This window comes from Mauremys mutica, chromosome 7, assembly GCF_020497125.1.
Source record: "Mauremys mutica isolate MM-2020 ecotype Southern chromosome 7, ASM2049712v1, whole genome shotgun sequence".
Classification (NCBI taxonomy): Eukaryota; Metazoa; Chordata; order Testudines; family Geoemydidae; genus Mauremys; species Mauremys mutica.
Window position 1 is genome coordinate 42,105,288 of NC_059078.1, and position 27,840 is coordinate 42,133,127.

Here is a 27,840-nt window from a genome sequence, read left to right on the forward strand (position 1 = left end):
TAAAAGGAACTTTTGTAAATTAAAACAAATCGACTGTGCGAAGTGTTTGTGCGCTAGCTGGGAAAATGTGTCTGTGGGAGGAGGGTGTCTCCTGCGTGGGGGCGCGGAGTGTGCGCCTAGCGGAAGGAAGAAGGGGGAGGAGGAGCGCGTCTAGTGCAAGGGCGGCGGGCAGGATGGGCGTGCGCTGGTTCAGCGCAAAGGCCGAGAAGCCACCGCAGCAGCGGTTTGTTTCTCCTCCTGTTGGCAGCAGTGGCACAAAACACACTCCTTGGCTTGCTTCAGCGAAGAGCTAGAGGTGGGCTGGGCCAGAGGACGTAATCCGCTCCCAGCTCAGTGCAAGGGGCGGGCCACAGTGCGGAGGACCGTGCCTAGTAGCCACCTAGACGGAGCCTGTGGAGGGTGCAGAGTGAGTCCATGGGAATATGAGCATGGCTACAATAATCGCATTCATCGTACTTAAGGTTAAGATTTTGTCAGTTATTTTTAGGAAAAGTTAGGGGCAGTACACAGGGTGGGGGGAAGCTCACAGCCTGAGCCCTGCTGCCCAGGATGGACTGACTGACAGCCCTGCCGCTGGTGGGGGGAGAGCTGAAAGCCCATGCTCCACTGCCCAGGACAGACTGACAGCCTGAGCCATAGGTGCCGACTCCGTGGGTGCTCTAGGGCTAGAGCATCCATAGGGAAAAATTGGTGGGTGCAGACCACCCCACCTCGCCTCTGCTCCGCCTCTTCCCCTGAGCACGCTGCATGCCCGCTTTTCCTCCTGGCTCCCAGGCCTTGAGTTGCAAAACAGGTTTTGCAGGGACCAGCGCTGGGAGGAGGGGGAATGCCGTGTGCTTGGGGGAAGAGGTGGAGGTGGGGCAGAGATTTGGGGAAGGATCCAATAGGGGCAGGGCGGGGGCAGAGTTGGGGTGGGGACTTTGGTGAAGGGGTTGGAATGGGGGTGGGGTGGGGCAGGGGTGGAGTCAGGGCAGGGGGGCGTGAGCACCCACTGATGCTGGGAAAAGTTGGCATCTGTGGCCTGAGCCCCACCACCTACGGCTCACCCTGCCGCTAGGAGGGGGTGGGGAAGCTGATAGCCTGAGCCCCACTGCCTGGAGGGGGAAGCTGCTAGCCAGAGCCCAGCTGCCTAGAGCAGACTGGCAACCAGAGCCTCACCATCTAGGGCAGACTGATAACCTGAGCTCTGCCGCCTGGGTGGGGGGAGCTGACAGCCAAAGCCCCGCCGCCCAGGGCGGACTAGCAACCCAAGACCTATAGCATTGCCTATAGCATTGCCAACCCTCCCAGTTTGGCTGGGAGTGTCCCAGAACTGGGCTCCATCTCCCGGAGGCTGCTGAAGCCAATCCAGAAGATTTTAGGCTGCTAAAAGTCTGGCAGCGCAACAGGGCTAAGGCAGGCTCCTTACCTGCCCTGGCTCCACACCGCTCCCGGAAACAGCCAGCGTGTCCCTGCAGCCCCTCATTGAAGGCACAGCCAGGGAGTCTCCATGCACTGTCCCTGCCCTGAGCACCCACTCCGCAGCTCTCATTGGCCGGGAACGAGGAACCACGGTCAATGGGAGCTGCAGGGGTGGTGCCTGCAGGCAGGGGTGGTGCACAGTCACCTGGTCACCCCTGAGACTAGGAGCCACTGTCAGACATACTGCCGTTTCTGGGAGCCACCAAAGGTAAGCCCTGCCTGGCTGGAGCTTGCACCCCAAGCCCCCTCCTGCACCTTAGCCCTGAGCCCCCTCCTGCAGCAAAACTCCCTCCTGGAGCCTGCACCCCTCACACTCTCCCCCACCAACTCCCTGTCCCAGGCTCAGCTCTGAGACCCTCCCACACCCAAACTCCCTCCCAGAGCCCGCACCGCCCTCCTGCACCCTTACCCCAGGCCCAGCCTGAAGCTCCCTCCCACACTCCAAACCCCTCAGCCCCACCCCCCAGCCCAGAGTCCCCACCCCCTCCCAAACCTCAACCCCCCTGCCCCAGCATGCCACCAGTGGGAGATGACAGATCAAGCCCCGCTGCCCAGGATGGACTGACAGCCCAAGCCCTGCCACCCGGGTGGAGGGAGCTGACAGCCGGATCTCCACTGCTCAGAGCTCATCCTGCTGCCCAGGAGAGGGGCTGACAGTGAGAGCCCCACCAATCTAGGGTTACCACCTTTGAAATGGAAAGAAAAGGCACCCACCCCCACACACAAGGCAAGTCTGATGGAACCCAACCACAAGGCAACTCCACAGCCTGCGCTTTGACAGCCACTTACAGTAATTAGAGAAAGAACACAGAGATAAAACTGATAACATCATTTTCTTACTTAAACTGCAGAAGTGGGAACACTGCCCATCTTTAACTGGACACAGAAACCTTTAACATTAGATATCCAAGTGTATTGTGATAATAATGCAAATCTTTAGAGCCACATAAAAAAAATCCAGCAGATTAAATTATTTTTCTAGCAACTGGTAAATCCATAAAAAAAATGGCCAGGTGGTAAACCTTCACCACCCAGGGTTCACCCTGCCACGCGCTGACAGCCCTAGTTCCATCGCCTAGGACTGACACTCAAAGCTCTGAAGTTGCGGAGGTCACCAAAAAAAATCACAGAATCCGTGACCTCCATGACAGACTCGTAGCCTTAATCATACTGAATGTGAAATGGTCAATAGGCATTTTACTGTGAGAATGAACCACAGAACCAGACCAGAAACATTATTGATCTTATTTATATCATGAGCCAGGGTGAGCAGGACTGATGGTAACATGGGGCCGGGGAAAATAAAGCGATACATATCTTTGCACTCTCAAATTCCAGCCATGAATAGTAGGGAGGAATGAATGTCTACACATCCCCTCTTCCCCATTCTCACACATGGGATCAGATGTGAGACATATTTTAATATGACAGAGAAAAGACGAGCCCACATGTCAGACAGAGGATCTGTCATACCCCAGTCCATTTGCAGCTATTACAAATATAATAAGCACCAGCAGCAAATGGGGACTCTAAACAGAAATAGTACTGGATTTTTATGATTAATAAATATTGCTTGTCTAGACCCTTTTTACATCTAAACACAAAAAGGAAAATTTTTACCCACACACCAGCCCTCATCTTGTTTTCTGGCTCCTTAAGGATAAAACGTTTAATTAACAGTGCAGCTGGAAGTTAAGAAAATAAGAAAGCAAATCTAGAAGCAGAGCTGGCCTTCTACAAGAATAACATGGAAGACAGTGGCATCTACAAAGTTTTGGTGGGGGGAGAGGAGAAAAAATAGATTAGTCAATTCTACATGTTACTGGAGATCAAAACTCCAGGAGGTTTGGAAAGCTTTTCCTGAGTTCTTCCTTGGCATTGCACAGCTCAGTGCAAGGCTCAGTGTGCAGGCAAGAATGTTCAGTAGAAACACAGCAGCAAAGGTAAACAGTGTAGCCATTGATTCTGAAGCTTTTTATTATCCCCTTCATTTTAAAGAGGGCAATCATAGCATAGTGGCACATTGGGCATGAGCTACTGATTAACTTTAGCACCACAGTGTAATTTTTTGTACTCTATATAATTAAAGCATTATCATGCCTGCCTTAAGTGCTTGATAGCAGGCTTTTAGTCCTACTCTGCTAGATACTACGGTGATAGAAATGCCTAGAAAGATACTTTAAGGATCTCTGCACACTTCAGAAATGTAGACACCGAGCAAATGAGAAAAGTTATTTCAGTTTTCCATTCCAAAGCAGGGCTGTCTAATTTCAGGAGGCCCAAAATTACTTGATTTTTTTTTTTAAATGAAGCATGGCTGTGGCTGTAAGGGCCATATACAGTCAACCTCTTGATCCAAAGCACAGGTCTAACTGATAATGGGAGGTTTGCAATAAGACCTTGCCTACAGTGGACATTTGTCCCCCTTCAAACATGAGTGGTCAGTCACCATTGTAGTTGCACCAATGCAAATCTCTACTGTAGACAAATCAAGCTGCAATTTGCATCAAAAGAAATTAGTGGCATGAACAGACTTGCTCTTCAGAAAGTTTATATTTTATTGGCTAATCCAGAACTGCAGCAACATGTTCAAACGAATGATTTGATGTATGGTTTTTCCAACTTGACATTTAAATGGTATGATGAAAGCTCACTAGTAATATTTACATGAAGGTTTGCTCTATTATTGTTTTATAGGGTGGCAAAATAATCAATGTAAATTATATTTATGTTTCATATTGCAGTTTTTATCTATTGAAAACAAAGTATGATTGGAATGCAAATTAGTAGAACAGTGTAAAGAAATAATTACAGGCCACATATTGCCTGCCAGAATTACAGAGGTGGATTCACATTAATATAAGAGGCTCTCTGTGTTCCCATCACTATCAATGGAACATGCCATGTAGGATCCATTCCAGTTCCAATTTGAAATTTCAAATGTTAAGTGGGAGCTTGCTTTTCACCTTAAACCTCTGTCACTCCTCTGTTATCTCTTAATCGCTGACTCCAAACATCAGCTCCAGGCAGGAGTAAAAATAAACAGCTAAATAACAAAACTAATAACAATGCTTTAAATTAGATATCTTTGCACATAGCCTTCTCAGTTTCTTATACAATCACCTCCATGCCTTCTTTCAGGCAGCTCCCCATGCAAGTTACATCCTCAGTGACCTCTTTAGTATGGCCTCTAAACCTATTCACTTACACTGAATTGAGCTGACTTGTATGTATATTGCCTGTTTTTCTTCAAACCTCTTTTCTGGTCAGTCCTTAGTTGCTGGAAGCAGGGACCATACTTCTGGTGTGTTTAGAAAGTACCTACATAAGAAACATAAAAATGGCCATACTGGGTCACCCCAATATCCTACCTTGTCTTTCAACAGTGGCCAGTGCCAGGTGCTTCAGAGGGAATGAGCAGAACAGGTAATCATCAAGTGGTTCATCCCCTGTCACCCATTCCCAGCTTCTGGGCAAAACTGAGGCGAGGGACACCATCCCTGCTTCAAAGGGAATGAACAGAACAAGGCAATCATAAAGAGATCTATTCCCCATCATCTACTCCCAGCTTCTGGCAGTCAGAGGCCTAGGAATACCAGAGTATGGGGTAGCATCCCTGACCATTTTGGCTAATAGTCATTAATGGACCTATCCTTCATGAATTTAGCTAATTCTTTTTTTAATCCGGTTATAGTTTTGGCCTTCACAACATTCTTTGGCAACAAGTTCTAAAGGTTGACTGTGCTTTGTGTGAAGAAGTACTTTCTTATATTTTTTTTTAAACCCGCTGCCTCCAAAGAATTCATTTAGCTTCTCCACAAACGCCTTGTCTTCCTTGAGTGCTCCTTGGGCACCTTTATTGTCCAGTGGCCCCAATAATTGTTTGGCAGACTTCTTGCTTCTGATGTACTTAAAAAAATTGCTGTTAGTTTGAGTCTTTTGCTAGCTGCTCTTCAAATTCTTTCTTTGGCCTGCCTAATTATATTTTTTATAACTGACTTGTCAAAGTTTATGCTCCTTTCTATTTTCCTAAGTAGGATTTTACTCCCAATTTCTAAAGGATGCCCTTTTGTCTCTAACTGCTTCTTCTACTTTCTTGTTTAGCCATTGTGGCATTCTTTTGGTCCTCTTACCATTCTTTTTAATTTGGGGTATACATTTAATCTGAGCCTCTATTATGGTGTTTTTAAAAAGTTTCCATGCAGCTTGCAGGCATTTTACTCTTGTGACTGTTCCTTTTAAATTTCTGTTTAACTAGCTTTCTCATTTCTGGGCAGTTCCCCTTCCTGAAATTACATTCCACTGTTGTGGGCTTCTTTAGTATTTCCCACCCACCCCTCACATCCTGTGACGAGTATGTTAAATTTAATTATATTATGGTCGCTATTAACAAGCGGTTCAGCTATATTCACTTCTTGGACCAAATTCTGTACTCCACTTAAGACTAAAACAAGAATTGCCTCTCTCCTTGTGGATTCCAGGACTAGCTTCTCCAAGAAGCAGTTAATTATGATGTCTAGAAACTTTATCTCTGCATCCCATTCTGAGGTGACATGTACCCAGTCAATATGGGGATAGTTGTAATCCCCCGTTAGTATCAAGTTTTCTATTTTTATAGCCCCTTTGATTCCCCAGAGCATTTCAGAATCACCATCTTGGTCAGGTGATCGGTAGTATATTCCTACTGCTATATTCTTATTATTTAAGCATGGAATTTCTGTCCATAGAGATTCTGTGGTACTGTTAGATTCATTTACAATTTGTACTTTATTTGACTTTATACTTTCTTTCATATATAGTGCCACTCTCCCACCACCACGAACTACTCTGTCATTCCTATATATTTGGTACCCTGGCTTTACTGTGTCCCATTGATTATAATTGTTCCACCAAGTTTCTGTGATGCCTATTATATCAATATCCTCATTTAATACCAGGCACTCAAATTTACCCATCTTAGTATTTAGACTTCTAGCATTTGTATACAAGCACTTATAAAATTTGTCACTTTTTAGCTGCCTGCCTTCATGTGATATAATTGAATGGGAGTCTTTTTCATTTGACTGTTACTCTTCAGTTCCTATATGTACTTTATCAACTTCTATCCTTTCCTCTTTACTAAGGCCTGGTCTACACTAGGACTTTAATTAGAATTTAGCAGCGTTAATTCGAACTAACCGCTCAACCGTCCACACCAGGAAGCCATTTAATTCGAACTAGAGGGCTCTTTAGTTCGAATTTGGTACTCCACCCCGACAGGTGGAGTAACGCTAAATTCGACATGGCTAGCTCGAATTAGGCTAGGTGTGGATGCAAATCGAACTTAGTAGCTCCGGGAGCTATCCCACAGTGCACCACTCTGTTGACGCTCTGGACAGCAGTCCGAGCTTGGATTCTCTGACCAGCCACACAGGAAATGACCCGAGAAAATTTGAATTCATTTTCCTGTCTGGGCACTTTGAATCTGACGTCCTGGCTGGACATCGGGGCGAGCTCCGCAGCACCTGCAACGATGCAGAGCTCTCCAGCAGAGGAGTTCATGTTATCTGTGAATAGAAAGAGGGACCCAGCATAGACTGACTGGGAACTCTTCGATCTGATCGGTGTGTGGGGCGAGGAGTCTGTGCTTTCGGAGCTGCGCTCCAAAACAGGGAATGCGAAGACCTACGAGAAGGTCTCCAAAGCCATGAGAGACAGAGGATACAGGCGGGATGCAACGCAGCGCCGCGTGAAAATCAAGGACCCCAGACAAGGCTACCAAAAAATCAAAGCGGCAAACGGACGCTACGGAGCCTGCCACCACTGCCCCACCAGTGACCGTGGACTCTGACGATGGGACAGTGTCGACGGCCAGTTCCTCGGTGATGTTCGCGGACGGGGAAGATGAGGAAGGGTTTGTGGAGGACGAGGCAGGCGAGAGCGCTTACAACGCTGGTTTCCCCGACAGCCAGAATCTATTCATCACCGTCACGGAGATCCCCCAACAACCCTCCCCGGCCATTAACCCGGACCCTGAATCAGGGGAAGGAGCAGTCGGTAAGTGCTTTAACCATGTTAACTTTTATTCTTAATATAACAGGAATCTTAACTGTGTGAAAAGGAGGTCTCTCTAGATATGGGGATAGAACAGAAATCATCCTTGGAGATCTCCACGAAGCTCTCCTTGCGTTAATCGAAAAGCATCAGCAGGAGGTTCCTGGGGAGAGTTGCCTTATTGGGTGCTCCGTGGTAGCACAGTTTTCCGCGCAAGGCTTTCATGAGGTACTCAGGGAGCACTGCCTCCCCGAGCACGGCTGCATCGGGCCCTGGTTCGTGCTAGCTTTCACGCAGCATGCGCTCTCTATCTCCTTCAGTGACCCTCCTCAGGGTGATCTCGCTCGGAGACTCCTGCATCTAATTAGGGTAATTACTGTAATTTTACGCCTGGTCCAAAGTATTTTTAAAAAATCTACGGACAGACGGCATAGCACAGACTCAGCACGCAGCTGCGTGACGAGCGTAACAGAAAGCCAAAGAATATAATGGACGCTCATGGAGGGAGGGGGGAATGAGGACGCAAGGTATCCCACAGTTCCTGCTGTCTCCGAAAAGTATTTGCATTCTTGGATGAGCTCCAAATGCTTCTACGGTCAAACACAGTGTCTGCGGTGGGTCAGGGCATAGTACGGCAATTTGCGCACACACCCCACCCACCACCAGAAGTGAAAACAATCCTCTGTTGACTCTTTTACATGTCACCCTATCTTTACTGAATGCTGCAGATAGACGCGATGGTGCAGCACTCAACACCAACATCCTTGCTCCCCCCACGCTATGGATGGCTGATGGTACAAAAAGATGGAAATCCGTCCTCATCATCAGCCTATTGGCACATGGGGCAGTGCAAAAGGGCTGGTAACCATGCCGACTAGCATCAGTAAGGTCGATCAAGGGCGCCTGTCCCTAATTTTTGATGGCAGATGGTGCAATATGGCTGGTAACCATCCTCATCATTGCAACAGGGGGCTGAGCTCCATCAGCCCCCACCCTTCATTGTAAATAAAAGATTCAATTGCCCCTGGACTAGCAGAGGGATGATGGGCTCCTTCATCCACACTCCTTAATGTCCTGCCTGGACTATCATTGCAGCTGGAGGCTTCCTTCCACTCATTTCTCACAAACAAGTCACTGTGTCTTATTCCTGCATTCTTTATTACTTCATCACACAAGTGGGGGGACAATGGTATGGTAGCCCAGGAAGGCTGGGGTAAGAACAGAATGAACAGGTGGTGTTGTTGCAGGAGCACCCCCTGTGAATAGCATACAGCTCATAATTTATGCAGGATCGGACACAGAGCAGCTGTGCTCTCTGGTTCTATGATACAGTGGTTCTCTAGTACACTTGCCCATAATCTAGGCAGGACTGATTCTATTTTTAGATACCAAAAAGGAGGGATTGACTCAGGGAGTCATTCCCAATTTTTGCTTTTGCGCCCCTGGCTGCTCGGCCAGGGGCACTTATGACAGCACCAAATGGGGCAGTGCAAAAGGACAGGTAACCATGCCCATCTTATTACCATCTTATTACCAATTTATGGTATGGTAGATGGTACAATATGGCTGGTAACCATCTCTGCTGTCATGCAAAAGCAAAAGCATGCTGCTGTGTAGCGCTGCTGGCCCGCCTCTGTCAGCGGCATCTAGTACACATATGGTGACATACACAAAAGGCAAAACAGTGTCCATGGTTGCCACGCTATGGCGTATGCCAGGGCAATTCTGGGAAAACGGGCTTGAAATGATTGTCTGCCGGTGCTTTCCCGGAGGAAGGAATGACTGGCGACATTTACCCAGAATCCACCGCGAAAATGATTTCTGCCCCAGCAGGCACAGGGGTCTCAACCCAGAATTCACAGAGACAGCCTAGACTCAGTTAATTGTTCGCAAAAATGTATCTTTGCAAGGAATTCACTCCCTGTTTCCCATCTCACAGCTTCCACTGTCTCCAGACTTGCCACAGCATCCCCCTCGCAGAGGCTGGCAAAGATTAGGCGGCGAAAGAAAAAGACAAGGGACAAGATGTTCGAGGAACATATGGGCTGCTACCTAGCAGAGGCGGACCAGCAGAGCCAGTGGAGGGAGACCGTCTCTCTGTGCCAGCGCTCACACAGCGAATGGGAGGAGAGGTGGCATGAGGAAGACAAGCAGGCGACTGAAACAATGCTTGGACTAGTGAGGGAGCAATCGGACACGCTCAGGCGCCTTGTGGATGTTCTGCAGGACCGCAGGAGGACAGAGACACCCTGCAGTGTATCTGCAATCGCACTCCCCCGCCACAAAGTCCCATACCCCCCTCACCGAAAATAATCAGGAGGAGGGGCGGCCAGGGACGTGAATGCTGTCACTGCACCACAGCACAGTGCTCAAGTACCCAAAAGCTCTCATACCCTACATTTGCCGAAGTCCTTCACTTCCAGACTCACAGTAGTCCCAATCCCAGTCCCATCCCCTAACTGTCTACTTAATTAATAAAAATGCTTTGCTGTTAATTACTGTTTCCGTTATGTTTTTTCAAAGAAGACTGTGTTTGAATGGGGGGCGTGGGGAAGGGGGTGGTTAATTGCATAGGACAGTCACCTTTCCCAGGGTACAGACACGGGGGCAGGATCAGCAGCGGGTCACACACACGGTGCAGTCAGTAGGCACCCTGGTCGGTTTTTGGAGGTGGTTTCCAGGATCTGTGTGGGCGGGGGAGATGTGACTTTGCAGCGGGGGAGGGCGGTTACAGATCTTATACAGCGGTCCTTGTCCTGGACCGCTGAGTCACACAGCTGAGGAATCTGTATCCGTCCTCCTCCACCACAAGGTCACATATCCGTCCGCACACAGAATTCCATAAAGAGGGATGGCAGGCTCCGTTGAAAGAAGCATTCCGGCACTGTGGACCGCTCTAGGAGCAGGAGCCTGTCATTCCTTGGGTTTAGAGGCGGTCTTTACATCACCGCACACCCTACCCAGCACAGCCTGCGTCCCAGTTTCAACCCTTTCACGAAAAGTCATGAATAAAGAAACCTTTGTTAAGTAATAATGGGACATGTATTTTATTTTTACACGTGTGCTGGAAGTGGGGGTAACGGGGTGAACGGGGTATGTAACCGAAGAGGAGAGTCAACAGTAACTGGGTAAAGAAACGGGCAGGTTCAGCTTCTCTGTAAAGAAACTGAACATTCACAGGTCACGCTGCTCGCTGGTATTTGAAGAGTTCCTTGTCGCTGTCCCAGGCGCCTGTATAGGGCTTCATGAGCAAGTGCATTAGCGGGCAGGCTGGGTCCCCGAGGATGACTATAGGCATCTGCACATCCACAACAGTTATTTTGTGGTCCGGGAAGAAACTACCTTCCTGCAGGCGTCTGAGCAGCCCACAGTTCCTGAAAACACACGCATCATGAACCTTGCCCGGCCACCCGACGTTGATGTTTGTAAAACGTCCCCTATGGTCCCCCAGTGCTTGCAGCACCATTGAAAAGTAGCCCAATTTCTCAGCAGCTGACTGTGGAAGAGGTGGACGATAAAGTGCGAGCAGGAGAAAACGGCGATGATCGCAGCGGGCTCCGTGCTTGCAGTGCTGTGGCGTCCACGCTGTCACTGACCAGAAAAGTGCACGAACAGATTGCCCGCAGGCGCTTTCAAGGAGGGAGGGAGGGAGGTTGTGATTGACGGTTCAATGACGACACTTACCCAAAACCACCCTCGACACATTTCTCCCCCCAGCAGGCATTGGGGGCTCTACCCAGCATTCCAATGGGCAGCGGGGACTGCGGGAACTGTGGGATAGCTTCCCACAGTGCACCGCTTCCAAAGTCGACGCTGGCCCCGTGAATGTGGACTCAGAAATTCGAATTAGTGTATTTAGTATGGATACACAAATTCGACTTCATAAGGTCGAATCCACAAATTCGAACTAAGTTGATTCGAAATAGTCTTGTAGTGTAGACAAGGCCTAAGACAGAGACTCCCCGTTAATAGATCCTCCTGTAAGGGAAGTCTCTGTCCAAACCATGTGCTTCTGTTGAATTTCCCCCAGCATGTATTGGGTGCGAGGCTACCACAAATAACCTTTAATCTTAAGGTTTGAAAGTACTTTACAGGCTGAAATTCAGCAAGTCACACAATGAGTTACTGGCAAAACTGGGAATAGAAACCAGAAGTTCTTACCTCATAAAATCAGCAATCCCACCCACATTCACAAACTTCTTGACCACATTATTTCAGTATGTATCATTACCTAGTTGTTGTGCCTCTTCCCAGTTTTCTTCCTCTCATACACAAATTTAGAGGCAAAATGTTAAGGTAAATCATAAAACTACTGACAAGTTTTATAAGATGTAGCACGCGTACAGGCACTTTTGAGTCTGAATAGACAAGTTTCAGCTTGTTTCAGTCTTTAATCACTGTACTTTTACTAGGACATGCATTTTGCTCTGATATTCTTCCTCTTGATAACTGGTCTGATTATTTTAGTATTTCACCAAGTTTTCCGTAAGATTAAAATGACATTTTTAGTCCTAACATTATGGACAAATGTTGGGAAAGTGTTCCTCTTGTGACTCACACAATGAGTGTTATACAAGCACAAGTACAGGCATTGTTAAAGTACCACTTAAACTAAATGAATACATGTTTTAACAGCTTTGAAAAATAATAGTTTGGGGGATTTTCTGTATGATCAGAAAATCAAATTTGTTAATTGGTGAGAAAGACATTAAAGATGGCAAGTTAAATATCCAGACTCACTTCCTCATTCCCATTTTTCAATGCCACTGCATTGCTAATTTTTTTAAATATTCAGGTTCCAAGCACACATGAGCTTTATTATAGAGCTCCTGAACATGATTTTGTTTTTGAACAGAAGACATTATGGGCTTCACCATTTTGAATGCCAATTAAAAATATCACAGGAATGTGGAATTTTGCAAAGACTATACTTGGGAGTTCATTGTAAAATATCTATATGCCTAATACGAACCCTATGCACCCATTGTATTCAATGGCAAAATGGGAGCAAAGACTGACCCCTACATCGATGATGATATGCTAAAACAACATTAAGGGCTCAATTGTGGCTTGCAAACTTCACTCTCCTTACCCGCTACTATACAGGGATGGTTGGGGACCTGCTCAGTCCAGGCAGAATGGATAAAGCTTCAGCTTCCTTAAGCATTAATTCAAATTGCAAGAAGAAAAGGAGAGAGATAAAAGAATACACTACTACTATATTCAATCCATTATAAATGCAGAAATAATATTACTTGTAATCGCTCAAATCATCTTAGCAGAAAAGTTCAATACTTCCCACCCAAATTAAGGTAACAACATCAGCACAATCTCATATTGTGCAAGAAATGTAATAAATATTTAGTTCAAAAAAGTAATTTAAAAAATGCATGTACCACAAAAATATATGAATTTCAAAATTTTCTGAACATATCAATAGCCTTGTAGGGAGGCGCCCTGGCTCCCCGCCACGCCTGAGAAGGACGAGCCAGACCAGGCGCCGGAGTGGGCGGAGCCACCGCCGCCTGTCCCTGCCCCCCGGAAGTCAAGGGGCAGGACAGGAAGTATAAAAGCCCGGCCCCGGCGCTCAGTTAGGCGGAGGCTGCCGGAGAGGACAGACGTAGGTGCTCGAGCTCCCGCCGGGGCCAGCCTTCCCCGTGCCCGGTATCCAGAGGAGCGCTGGCCTGACCTTCCCCGGGCCCGGTACCCAGAGGAGCTACCTGAGCGTCCCCGTGCCCGGTATCCGGAGGAGCTGCCGGAACTCCCCTACGCCCGGTATCCAGAGGAGCTGCCTGAGCGTCCCCGTGCCCAGTATCCGGAGGAGCTGCCGGAACTCCCCTACGCCCGGTATCCAGAGGAGTCACCTGAGCTCCCCTCCGCCCGGTATCCTGAGGAGCCCATGGTCTGGGACCCACCAGATGACGCCGGCGAGGGACAGGTACCTAGGGAGGGGGAGATTGGAAGTGGCCCGGGGGTAGCCGACCCCAGTCAGGCTGCAGATATACCTGAGCCTATGTCAGTGTGTTGCGGTCAGGATCCCCACTGACAGCAGCGAGTCTTTGCCACTGCTAGGGCCCCGGGCTGGGACGCAGTGGAGCAGGAGGGCCTGCGTCCCCCCTTCCACCCTTCCCAGGGTGGCAGACTCCCCCTCCCCCTGGCCTGAGGAGGCCTTTGCTATTGTTTAGTTCGCTGCTCAGCCCCTGCCTAAGGGTCTGAGCCTTACCTGCGTTTGTTGCCCCGCCCTGAGCCAGGGCTTGGGCTATAGAGACTGCTACTGTTTAGCTCGCTGCTCAGCCCTGCTGAAGGACCTGAGCCTGAACTGCTTGTTGCCCCGCCCTGCTCCAGGGCCGGGCTTACAGACTCTGTGTTTGCTCAGCCCTTGCGGAGGGGTCTGAGCCTGAGGCGGACTGCTGCCTGTAGGGAGGCGCCCTGGCTCCCCGCCGCGCCTGAGAAGGACGAGCCCCATACCGAACCTTTACAAGCCTATAGATTAATCCAAAAAAATTCAAATTTAAAATTTTATTGAAACACACAATATGTTACAATGTAGTTTATATTAAAAAGGACTTCCTTTATATCTACAGTACTATTAAAATTCAACCTTATGAAAAACCATATGTTGCTGCTGCATTAATATCAAACAGACCCTGTTTTTAATTTATATAGACTAAGTTAAATTCCTTCTACTCCTCTTCCCAAAAAATTAAGATGATATACACGTATTACATTTTTTAAAAACCCACTTAATTTGAACAGTTCTAATGGGAAATGTTAGGACATCAGTATCTCATTAGTTATTACTAGGGCTGTCAATTAATCACAGTTAACTCACGCAATTAACTCAAAAAAAATAATTGCGATTAATCACATTTATAACAATAGACTACCAATTTAAATTTATTAAATATTTTGAATGTTTTCCTACATTTTCAATATTGATTTCAATTACAACACAGACTACAAAGTGCACAGTGCTCACTTCATATTATTATTTTTGGTTACAAATATATGCACTGTAAAATGATAAACAAAATAAATTGTATTTTTCAATACATCTCATATAAGTACTGCAGTGCAATCGCTTTATCAAGAAAGTGTAACTTACACAGGCAGATATTTTTTGGTTACATAACTGCACTTAAAAACAAAACTGTGCAAAAGTTTAGAGCCTACAAGTACATTCAGTCCTACTTCTTATTCTGCCAGTCACTAAGACAAACAAGTTTGTTTACATTGTCTGTCCTGGGCTCTCATGGAAGCTACAGAAGGCAACAATTCCCCGCCATTTTTTGGCCATCATGAACTAAGCTGCACAGCTTCCGCCACAAACTCTGCTCATCCTTCCACCGCAAACTCTGCTCTCCTGCTCTTGCAGCTCTAGCAAGCTTCCCGACTCCATGAAAGCTACAGAAGACAAGCATTTACCGCCTTTTATCAGCCATCTTGAACTGAACAGCTCTCCTACGTTTCACACCCTTTTTCCAGGATTACCCATGCAGGCGCCATAGTGCGGCAAGCATGTTCAGATCTCCGCTGCAGTTTTGACCATTGTAAATACCTCACACATTATCCAGCAGTATGTACAGTAGCTGCAAAACCGGGCGAGGAAGCGACGACACTGCGATTACTATACTGATGAGGACATGAACACAGACATTCCTAGAAGCACGGCATGTGGCGATTGGGAGATCATGGTGGCGTTGGGCCAGGTTCATGCCATGGAACGCCGATTCTGGGCCCGGGAAACAAGCACAGACTGGTGGGACCGCATAGTGTTGCAGGTCTGGGATGATTCCCAGTGGCTCCAAAACTTTCGTATGCATAGGGCCACTTTCATGGAACTTTGTGACTTGCTGTCCCCTGCCCTGAAGCGCAAAGACACCAAAATGAGAGCAGCCCTCACAGTTGAGAAGCGAGTGGCCATTGCACTCTGGAAGCTTGCAACACCCAACAGCTACCGGTCTGTCGGGAATCAGTTTGGAGTAGGCAAATCTACTGATGGGGCTGCTGTGCTGCAAGTAGCCAACATAATCATTGACCAACTGCTATCTAGGGTAGTGACTTTGGGAAATGTGTAGACCATTGTGGATGTCTTTAATGCGCTGGGGTTCCCTAATTGCGGCAGGGCGATAGATGGAATGCATATCCCTATCTTGGCCCTGGCACACCGAGGGAGCCAGTACATAAACCCCAAGGGGTACTTTTCCATGGTGCTGCAAGCACTGATGGATCACAAGGGACGTTTCACCGACATCAACGTGGGATGGCTGGGAAAGGTGCATGACGTTCGCATCTTCAGGAACTCTGGTCTGTTTGAACAGCTGCAGGAAGGGACTTACTTCTCAGACCAGAAAATTACTGTTGGGATTGTTGAAATGCGGCTGCCTATAGTTATCCTTGGGGACCCAGCCTACCCCTTAATGCCATGGCTCATGAAGCCATACACAGGCACCCTGGACAGTAGTAAGGAGCAGTTCAACTATAGGCGGAGCAAGTGCAGAATGGTTGTAGAATGTGCTTTTGGACGTTTGAAAGTGCACTGGCGCAGTTACTGACTCGGTTAGATCTCAGCACAACCAATATTCCAATTGTAATTGCTTCTTGTTGTGTGCTCCACAATCTCTGTAAGAGTAAGGGGGAGATGTTTATGGCAGGGTGGGAGGTTAAGGCAACTTGCCTGGTGGCCAATTTCGCACAGCCAAACAGGGCGATTAGAAGAATGCAGCAGGACATGCTGCGCATCAGAGAAGCTTTGAAAGCCAGTTTCATGACTGGCCAGGGTACAGTATGACAGTTTGTGTTTGTAACTCTTGAAGTTACCCGCCCCCTATATATATATGAAAGGAAATAAAGTCAAAATTGTTTAAAAACTGTTCTTTATTATTTGTTGCACAACACATTGAGAGAAATCAGAAGGTAGACGGTGGGGTGGGGGGAGGGGAAATTGGGTTATGGGGGTGGAGGAGGAGGGAAGGACAAGTCCAGAAACCAAATCAAAAGTTCACATATGCCAGCTTTCTGCTGCTTGGGCAATCCTCTGGGGTTGAGTGTGTGGGTCCCCGTAGCCTCCCCCCTCGTGTTCTTGGGCATCTGGGTGAGGAGGCTATGGAACTTGGGGAGGAGGGAAAGCGGTTATACAGGGGCTGCAGTGGCAGTCTGTGGTCTTGCTGCCTTTCCCGCATTAGATCCACCATACAGTGGAGCATGTCAGTTTGCTCCCCCATGAGCTTCACCATAGCGTCCTGCCTGCTCTCATCGCGCCCATCCCTTCTCTCTTTGTGTTCCTGTACTGCTTTACGGGACACTGCAATTGTTTGTCTCCCCACGCATTCAGCTGGGCCCTATCAGTGAGGGAGGACTGCATGAGCTCGGTGAACATATCAACCCGAGTTCGTTTTTTCCGCCTTCTAATCTGGACCAGCCTCGGATGGAGTAGATAGGGGCCGCGTTGAAACATTTGCACCTGTGGGAGGAGAAAAAGGGAAGGTAGTATTTTAAAAGATACTTTTCAGAGAACAAAGGGGACACTTTGGTGTGAGTAAGCCATCACACATGGCTGGGCAACAGAAATCAGCTTGCAGGCAGCCTAGGGGCACGCGGAGTTCTGCTTCTTCTACATTCATTTCAATGCTTTCAAACTGCTGGGCCCTCTTTCCCATAGCAAGCAATGCCTGGTGGGTTTGCCATATAAAAGGAGGGCCTGTGGGCTCTCTGGGATGAGCGCTTCACACACACACCCCGCACCCACCGTGTGGCTCCGATGAGGCTCTGAGCAGGGATGAGCCCTTTAAACTAAATGCGAACAGCCCAGCACAGCTGGGTTTCCCCCCACTCCCCACTGTGTGGCTCCGATCAGGCTCTCACTCACCAGAAGTACCTTCTCCAAGGTCATGGTCCAGGAACCCGCCTTAGGAGTAGGGGGAGCTATTGGCTCCAGCATTAAGAATAGTTCCTGGCTAGGGGGGAAAACGGATTCCCCACGTGCCACCTGTGCACTGTCCTCCTCCTCCTCCTCTTCGTCCTCCAATAACTCTTCCTCCTCGCTCCATGCAACTCCCCCCTTGTAGGTGTCCATGGACAGTGGTGGGGTAGCGGTGGCGTCACCCCCCATAATTGCATGCAGCTCATGGTAGAAGCAGAATGTATGGGGCTGTGACCCAGAGCACCCGTTCTCCTCCCTGGCTTTTTGGTACGCTTGCCTGAGCTCCTTGATTTTTGTACAATACTGATCTGTGTCTGTAGCCTCTTTCCGTTATGGCCCTGGAGACTTTAGTGTACGTATTTGCGTTCCTTTTTTTGGAACGTAGTTCTGCCATAACAGATTCGTTTCCCCAACATGCAATGAGATCCAGTACCTCCCGTTCGGACCATGCTGGAGCTCGTCTGCGAATCCAGGACTGCGTGATCTCTTGTGATGGTGGACTCTGCATCGTCGCCTATGATGGTGGACTGTGCTGATGGTCACCTGTGCTGATGGTGACCAAACAGGAAATGAAATTCAAAAGTTCCCAGGGCTTTTCCTGCCCACCTGGCTAGTGCACCGGAGTTGCGAGTGTTGTCCAGAGCGGTCACAAGGGAGCATTCTGGGATAGCTCCCGGAGGCCAATAATGTCGAATTGCATCCACAATACCTTTAATCCAGGATTGTGATCTCAATTTAAGCGCTACTCCACTTGCCAAGATGGAGTACAGAAATCGGATTAAAGAACCCTTTAAATCAAAAAAACAGTTTGGTCTTGTGGACGGAATCATTTTTTTTTTAAATTAACTCGGCTAATTCCAAAATAACAGACTAGTGTAGACCAGGCCTTTAACACATCTGGCACGTAAATATCTTGCAACGCCAGCTACAACAGTGCCATGCAAATGCGTGTTCTCACTTTCAGGTGACTTTGTAAACGAGAAGCAGGCAGCATTATCTCCTGCAAATTGTAACCAACCTTGTTTGTCTGAGTGACTGGCTGACTAAGAAGTAGGACTAAGTGGACTTCTAGGCTCTAAAGTTTTACATTGTTTTATTTTTGAACGCATTTTTTTGTACATAATTCTACATTTGTAAGTTCAACTTTCATGATAAAGAGATTGCACTACAGTACCTGTATTAGGTGAACTGAAAAATACAATATTTTTGTTTTTTACCGTGCAAATATTTGTAATAAAAATAAATATAAAGTAAGCACCATACATTTTGTATTCTGAGTTGTAACTGAAATTAATATATTTGAAAATGTTGTAAACATCCAAAAATATTTAAAATAAATGGTATTCTATTGTTGTTAACAGCATGATTAATTGCAATTAATATTTTTAATCGCAATTAATTTTTTTAATCGCTTGGCAGCCCTAGTTATTACATTTCAAATAGATCAATAATGAATTATGACGTAAGGACAAATACTTAAATAACTAGCTCTATCAATCAAACCTCACCTTGTTCCTAAAAATATTCTTCACTGAGAACAGAAAGCCTTCAATTCTAAAAAATATAAAAAGAGCCTAAAGTTGACCATGACCAGTTTACACATCTTTAGAAGTGTTAAAAGCTGTCTCCACTAGTGTTCAAAAATATTAGGTAAAACATGGTAGCTAACAAAAGCTTAAACTTTTTTTTTTTTTTTTTAATTCTAGACCTAGTCTGAATCACTAGAGTAGGCCACACCAGTTTAACTCCCACTTTATTTCAGGAGTACTTGTGGAACCTTAGGGTATGTCTACACTACGGGATTATTCCGATTTTACAGAAACCGGTTTTTTAAAACAGATTGTATAAAGTCGAGTGCACGCAGCCACACTAAGCACATTAATTCGGCGGTGTGCGTCCATATACCAAGGCTAGCGTTGATTTCTGGAGCGTTGCACTGTGGATAGCTATCCCATAGTTCCCGCAGTCTCCCCCACCCATTGGAATTCTGGGTTGAGATCCCAATGCATGATGGGGCAAAAACAGTGTCACGGGTGATTCTGGGTAAATGTCGTCACTCAATCCTTCCTCCGTGAAAGCAATGGCAGACAATCATTTCACGCCCTTTTTCACCTGGATTGCCCTGGCAGACGCCATAGCATGGCAACCATGGAGCCTGTTTTGCCTTTTGTCACTGTCACCGTATGTGTACTGGATGCTGCTGACAGAGGCGGTACTGCAGTGCTACACAGCAACATTCATTTGCCTTTGCAAGGTAGCAGAGACGGTTACCATCCCTACTGCACCATCTGCCATTGTAAATTGGCGATGAGATGATGGTTATCAGTCATTTTGCACCATTTGCATTTGGAAATTGGCAATGACGGTTATCAATCCTTTTGTACCGTCTGCTGCTGTCATGGGTGCTCCTGGCTGGCCTCGCTGAGGTCGGCTGGGGGCGCATGGACAAAAATGGGAATGACTCCCTGGGTCATTCCCTTCTTTATGTTTTGTCTAAAAATAGAGTCAGTCCTGCCTAGAATATGGGGCAAGTGTACTAGAGAACCAGAGAGCACAGCCGCTCCGTGTCAGAGCCCCAGAGATCCCGCAGAAATGATGAGCTGCATGCCATTCTAGGGGGTGCCCCTGCAACAACCCCACCCGTTGCTTCCCTCCTCCCCCAACCCTCCTGGGCTACCGGGGCAGTGTCCCCCCATTTGTGTGATGAAGTAATAAAGAATGCAGGAATAAGAAACAGAGACTTTTAGTGAGATAAAATGAAGGGGGGGCAGCCTCCCGCTGCTATGATCGTCCAGGCAGTACAGAATCTTTTCTTTAGACATGAAGGGGGGGGCTGATAGAGCTCAGCCCCTAGTTGCTATGATGAGGATGGTTACCAGCCGTTCTGTACCATCTGCTGAGAATGACCGGGAATCATTCCCATTTTTACCCAGGCGCCCCCCGGCCAACCTCACCGAGGCCAGCCAGGAGCACTCACGGGCTGATGATGATGATGGATAGCAATCATATTGTACCATCTGCCACCGGGAAGGGGATGCTGGTGTTCAGCGCTGCAGCACCCCGTCTACCAGCAGCATGCAATAGACATAGGGTGATATTGAAAAAAGGCGAGAAACGATTTTTTCCCTTTTCTTTCGGGGGGGGGAAGGGTGTAAATTGACAACATACACCCTGAAACAGCCGGGAAAATGTTTTTGACCCTTCAGGCATTTGGAGCTCAGCCAAGAATGCAAATGCTTTTCGGAGACTGCGGGGACTGTGGGATAGCTGGAGTCCTCAGTACCCCCTCCCTCCCTCCCTCCATGAGCATCCATTTGATTCTTTGGCTTTCCGTTACGCTTCTCACGCAGCACTGTGCTAGTCCCTGTTGTGGCCTCCATCTATCATAGCCTGGAGATTTTTTCAAATGCTTTGTCATTTCGTCTTCTGTAACGGAGCTCTGATAGAACATATTTGTCTCCCCATACAGCGATCAGATCCAGTATCTCCCGTACGGTCCATGCTGGAGCTCTTTTTGGATTTGGGACTGCATCGCCACCCGTGCTGATCAGAGCTCCACGCTGGGCAAACAGGAAATGAAATTCAAAAGTTCGCGGGGCTTTTCCTGTCTACCTGGCCAGTGCATCCGAGTTCAGATTGCTTTCCAGAGCGGTCACAATGGTGCACTGTGGGATACTGCCCAGAGGCCAATACCGTCGATTTGCGTCCACACTAACCCTAATTCGACATGGCAATACCAATTTCAGCGCTACTCCTCTCGTCGGGGAGGAGTACAGAAATCGGTTTAAAGAGCCCTTTATATCGATATAAAGGGCCTCATTGTGTGGACGGGTGCAGGGTTAAATCGGTTTAACGCTGCTAAATTCGGTTTAAACGCGTAGTGTAGACCAGGCCTTTGAGACGAACAAATTTATTTCAGCATAAGCTTTCGTGGGCTACAGCTCACTTCTTCGGATGTATAGAATGGAACACACAGACAGAAGATATTTATCCCCACCAAGGGAGGGGGAATGTAGTGAGCGGGGTCAGGGCCTCAGGGAAGGTGTGGCCTCTTAGGCCATGTCTACACCAGCGAGCTTACAGTGGCAACTGTACTGATGCAGCTGTGCCACTTTACGATCATTCATGTAGCTGCTCTATGCCATAATTAACCCATCTCCAGTGAGCGGCGGTAGCTATGGATATAGAGCTGTCCAAACTGGCACTTCTGTCAGTGTAACTTTATGTCGCTCAAAGGGATGTTTTTTCTCACCCATGAGTGACATAAGTTATACCGACAAAAGTGCTAGTGTAGACATAGCCTCAGTTTCCGCATCCACCTTCAGTGTCTCCAGTGCTCCTCACAGTGTATCCTAATAGTGTCTTGTCTAGCCCTGCAAGCACACAGTGGCAGCCATCTGGCCTGCGGGTATGGCTTTGGTCTCACTGAAAACAGCTGGAAATGGTAGGCCTGCCATACTGAACATAGAGAAATAGCAGCCATTTTGCTGGCTTCAGCCCAATTGCCAGTAAATAGACATAGTGGCCATTTGGAATAAGAGAAAATTAATGAGTTGGTAGCTTTTCATTGCATTTTCACGAGACAGGTAAAACACATCTCAAAATCACTAGCCTTGAAATAAAAATTGCGAGAGAGTTGGCAACACTGTCACATTGAGAATTGTTACCAGTTCTCCCACAGCTAGTTTAGTATCCATCCATGCAAAAACTCTGATAGAAGCATTAGTGTAAACTAAGAACAGGCTTAACCACTACTCCGTAGTCTAACCCTGAACAAAGCGGGCCTGCACTAGTGCTTCCACCTCCATACAACACCACTTTGGACCAAATTCAACCTTGGCACAAATGCAACTCCCACTGAAATCAATAGGAGCTGTGTATGCACATGTCAGGGCTGACTTTATGCCTGGGGCTTTCCTTCATCTGTATTTCCCAAAATCCTACACTGTTTTTTTGTTTTGTTTTTTGGCAGAGGGATGTTGATGGAGGAGTATTTATTAAATAAACTATAAAAAGCTTGTATCTTAGAGGTTTGCACAGCAGTTGTCTATACCACTCCCATTTTGGATTGGCCTGGCCATTCAGCTCTTTGCCACATCTCAGTGGAGTGAAAATAACTGGGAGTGTTAGGAAGCTGATAGCTCAAGGTGGAGACTTAGAAACAGATCTGGGCAGGAAAATGTTTCCTTCTGAGAATAAACTGATGCTTACACTAATTATTTTTTCTTGATTTATTCCTCACAAAGTAAAATGATAACTACAGTAATCCGGAATTAATCACTAATCACTCCATCCCACATACAACATTTCAGAGTTGACTTACTGCATTATGTAAGGGTGGTGTGACAAAGGAAAGGTGGATGCAGTAACCGGTACTGGCTATTTTTGGCATCATAATACCAGTCTAGCTGAGCCAATGATATGATCTGGTACAGCAAAATCCAATGTTTCTCTGACAAATATTAATTTTAAAATGGCTGCTCAAACCAGCTCATTTTTATTTATAATAAGAAGTCTCTTGTTAAATGAGCTAATTTGTGTTAAATGAATTTATATTGAATAGCACAATTAAATCTTTAATTGCTATTGGGACTACAGAATAGATATTTGTGTAATCAATTTTAGAGGTAAGGAAGGTTCAATTTCAATAATTTTGATATTTCAATGATAGCTGTGCTTTGCTTTCAAATACTAAAGAGGCAAAAATGATCATACGCCCAAATGTAACCTCTGCTTGGCATGGTTTAAATGCATAACACAACACTTCCATCATCTGTAACAGAGAAAGATAGAGTCTGACATACAATTTGGCATGAGCACTTACCTATTTTTAGGGCAGCACGACTGTGCAGGACGTACTGCAGTATGTGCACAGAGAACAGAACTTTGAACCAAACTAATTTCTGATGTAGATGTTTGCAATATACTGAGAGTCTGAAACTACTCTGTCAAGGAAGTAGTGGAATAAATGCAGGGAAAATAGAAAAAGAAAAAATGTCACCACCACTACATTTTTACTATTGTAATAGTTTGTCAATACCTGAGGCCAGAATTCTCCTCCAGCAGCAAACAAGTAACTTCTACTGAATTCATTGGGAGTTACTTGTATGCTGGGAGGTTGGGGATGGCGGTGGGAATAAGGCCCCTTAAAGTGCTAGCAAAGTGGACTAGCTATAAGTGTTAAAGGTGCTCGCAAAGGTGGGCTAGTTACAGTGTTCATATTTCGGATGCATATGGGACCACATCATCATTCTTGTTTATCTGATGAAAACCAGCTACTGTACATTTGTGCACAATCACAGTAGGTAATGGGATATAATACACACCAATCTGATCTCAGAATTGATCTCTCCTTGTAAAGATGAAACTTTTAAAAATAGACTGACCAAAGCCTCTTTGACATGCTCTCGACACGCCCAGAACTGTAAGCCACTGTGTTATCCCTTTGTGTCAGCAAGAGAGAGCTTTGCTGGAGCTTAGACTGTATCAACTCCCTGCCACACTAGTCTGCTCAGCTCACCAGCAAACTCCTTGAGATTCTGCCATGCTAAACCTTGCCTTGCAGATAATATTCAGTGAACCCCAGTTCCCAAGTTTCTGAGATACACCTCTCTGTAGTGTCTACTCCCTCTGACTTGACTGTCACAGAAATTACAGTAAGTCCACTGTCCCCAAAGAGACAGCACACACAAACTACCCTGTTAGTCCAGCTGAGGACACTCTATTTACCTTAATACTCATAGTTGGTTTATAGTAAAACTAACTATAAGTTTATTAATAAATTAAAGTAATACTAAGGAGGAGAAAAAGAGACAGGTATGTTACAAATAAAGTAAAAATAACGTCTTCTAGTGCATAACACTTAGCTTGCTAGAATTATTTCTTTGCCTAAAATAGTTCCTCACTTGCATCAAATTATCAGCAACTCCAGCCCTTCAAGTAGGAGGATTCACCTTTCACATAATCAGAGGCCTTGTCTACACTACAAGACTATTTCGAATCAACTTAGTTCGAATTTGTGGATTCGACCTTATGAAGTCGAATTTGTGTATCCATACTAAATACACTAATTCGAATTTCTGAGTCCACATTCACGGGGCCAGCGTCGACTTTGGAAGCGGTGCACTGTGGGAAGCTATCCCACAGTTCCCGCACTCCCCGCTGCCCATTGGAATGCTGGGTAGAGCCCCCAATGCCTGCTGGGGGGAAAAATGTGCCGAGGTAACTGTCATTATTGGGTAACTGTCATTATTTGGGTAACTGTCATTATTGAACCGTCACTCCCGCCCTCTCTCCCTGAAAGCGCCGGCGGGAAATCTGTTCGCGCCCTTCTCTTGTCAGTTACAGCACGTACACCACAGCACTGCGAGCATGGAGCCCGCTGCGATCATCGCTGCACTTATGGCCGTTGTCAACTCCTCGCACCTTATCGTCCACCTCTTCCACAGTCAGCTGCTGAGAAATCGGGCGAGGAGGCTCCGGCAGCGCGGTGAGGACAGGAATTCACAGAGTGGCGCAGACCTCTCACAAAGCAGGGTACTCCGCGCCGTGGAGATCATGGTGGCAATGGGTCAAGTTCATGGTGTGGAACGGCGATTCTGGGCCCGGGAAACCAGCACGGACTGGTGGGACCGCATAGTGCTGCAGGTCTGGGATGAATCACAGTGGCTGCGAAACTTCAGGATGCGTAAGGGCACTTTCCTTGAACTCTGTGACTTGCTGGCCCCTGCCCTGAAGCGCCAGGACACACGGATGCGAGCAGCCCTGAGTGTGCAGAAGCGAGTGGCCATAGCCCTCTGGAAACTTGCAATGCCAGACAGCTACCGGTCAGTAGCGAACCACTTTGGCGTGGGCAAATCTACCGTGGGGGTTGCTGTGATGCAAGTAGCCCACGCAATCGTTGAGCAACTGCTCTCAAAGGTAGTGACTCTCGGAAACGTCCAGGACATCATAGATGGCTTTGCCGCAATGGGATTCCCAAACTGCGGTGGGGCTATAGATGGGACTCACATCCCTATCCTGGCACCAGCCCACCAGGCCAGCGAGTACATTAACCGAAAGGGCTACTTTTCAATGGTGCTGCAAGCACTGGTGGACCATAGGGGACGTTTTACCAACATCTTCATTGGGTGGGCGGGCAAGGTTCATGACGCGCGTGTGTTCAGGAACTCTGGTCTGTTTAGACGACTCCAGGCAGGAACTTTCTTCCCGGACCACAAAATAACGTTTGGGGATGTGCAGATGCCTACAGTGATCCTCGGGGACCCAGCCTACCCGCTAATGCCCTGGCTCATGAAGCCCTATACAGGCGCCTTGGACAGTGAGAAGGAACTCTTCAACTACCGGCTGAGCAAGTGCAGAATGGTGGTGGAGTGTGCTTTTGGACGTCTTAAGGGGAGGTGGCGAAGCTTACTGACTCGCTCGGACATCAGCGAAAAGAATATCCCTGTAGTTATTGCTGCTTGCTGTGTGCTCCACAATGTCTGTGAGATCAAGGGCGAGACCTCTTTGGCCGGATGGGAGGTTGAGGCAAATCGCCTGGCTGCTGTTTACGCTCAGCCAGACACCCGTGCCGAAAAACTATCCCAGCGGGAAGCGCTGTGTATCCGGGAGGCTTTGAAAGCAAGTTTCCTCGGAGACAGGGTAACCTATGACTCTACGCTTGATTTTAAGAGAAGCTGATCCTGGGCCTGTGTCTCTATGTGTTGAGTGAGATCTGCGGTTACATACCCCGTTCTCCAAGTTTCCCCCACTTCCAAAACACGTTTTTAAACAAATTAAATGGAACAGTTATTTTTAATAAATCTTTCCTTTACTTTGCATTTCTGTTCAGGGTTTGAAACATGGACGCATACTGTGCTGGGTACGGTGTGCACTGATGTACAGACCGCTTGTACAATACAGTACGGACAGCCTCCTGCTCCTACATAGGTCTCTGGGGTGGGGGACGGTTTCAAGTGGTTGTGCATGTAGGGGTGGGTTTGCAGGAAGGGGCGAGTGGTGCCGTCTTTGCATAGGGATTTGGATGCAGGCTCTGGGCTGTGGGTTTGGGCGTAGGAAGGGGTGAGGGGTGTGGGGGAAGGGTGAGTATCTGTCCGTGGATGAGGGCTCTTGTTGGGGCTCAGGGCAGCGGAGAGGATCGCGCCTACGGTGGAAGTGCATGGTAAGGGCAGCATGCCTTAACATTAGGGGGTGGCAGGCGCTAGGACCGTGGACAAGCGTACACATCACAGAATGACACGGGGCAGCATACACCACACAGAGGGACCCTGGTGACTACTGAATGCAGTCTGTGTGTGCCCTGCAGTTGATCCTGCCCCCGATAGTCTGTACCCTGCTAATGTAGGCTATCCCGTGCAATTATAAATCCCCTGCCCCCCCCCCACATACACAGTCTTCTGACACGAAAGACGTGACGGAAAGAGTGAACAACAGCAAACAGCTTTTATTAATCTACTACATAGTGGGGTGATGAAACTTGGATTTGGGACTGGGTGATCCTGTAAGGGAAGCGCTTCTAAACAGTTATAGCGTCAGAGGTGTGTGGAACATTAGCGTTCAGCTGTGGTGCAGTGACAGTTCTCACGGCCCCTACCACCCCTCCGTCTTGTAATTTTCGGTGAGGGGGGGACAGGACTTCTTGGCGTTGGAGGGTGGTTGCAGATACAGTGCAGGGGGGCTCTCACCTCCTGCCTGCGGTCCTGCAGAACATCAACAAGGTGCCGGAGCGTGTCCGTTTGCTCCCTCATTAGCCCAAGCAGCGTTTGAGTCACCTGCTGGTCTTCCTGCCACCACCTATCCTCCCGTTCGATGTGTGTGCGATGCTGTTGACATAGGCTCTCCCTCCACTGTCTCTGCTCTTCCGCCTCGGCTCTGGAACAGGCCATCAGTTCCGCGAACATCTCTTCCCGAGTCTTTTTCTTTCGCCGCCTAATCTGAGCCAGCCTCTGCGAGGGGGATGCCGGGGCAGTCCGGGAAAGAGCAGAAGCTGTGTGATGGGAAACAGTAAATGATTTCCTTGAACAGATACATGTTTGCGAACAGTGAACACAGTCTAGTCAGTTTCTCTGAACAAGACCATACAGGGCACCAAGTCTCACGAGATCTCAGGAAAAGTTCGAGATTTCGGAATACGCTCTCATTGGCGGCGCCATTGCACAGGAGAGCGGACAAGTGGGGAGAGACAGCATAATCCGTCTTGCAGACAGTCCTGGTAAGCCTTAAAGTAGATCATGCTTATCAGTTAGTGGATAGCTGTGCTCTCCTGCTAAAGGCAATCTGGAAAGCAGAAAGGCTGAGCCTTTTCCAGCCCCTCCCGCCAGTGCATGGGAAAGATCAATGTCTGCTTGTTCTCTGTGGCCTCCAGCACGTGGCTGTTAAGCGAGGGTCGTTGTTATGCAACCTAATTGTAAACCGTTAACAAT

General features: G+C 47.5%; 1 protein-coding gene across 2 annotated transcripts in view; it reads left to right on the top strand.

The window, feature by feature from the left end:
• The first annotated feature begins 384 nt into the window (after nt 1-384).
• Nucleotides 385-27,840, top strand: part of LOC123374014 (predicted GPI-anchored protein 58) — a 34,674-nt gene continuing 7,218 nt past the window's right edge. Inside the window, exons 1-2 of one of the 2 annotated variants that reach the window (XR_006580980.1) lie at nt 385-461; nt 12,943-13,412. Coding sequence is in view for 1 of the 2 variants with exons in the window: in XM_045023401.1 (XP_044879336.1) it covers nt 423-461; nt 12,935-13,432 (537 nt within the window). In the remaining variant the exon portion in view is untranslated. Of the gene's footprint in view, nt 462-12,934; nt 13,433-27,840 lie in introns of those variants that run through there. The other variant, XM_045023401.1, reaches the window with a different exon arrangement.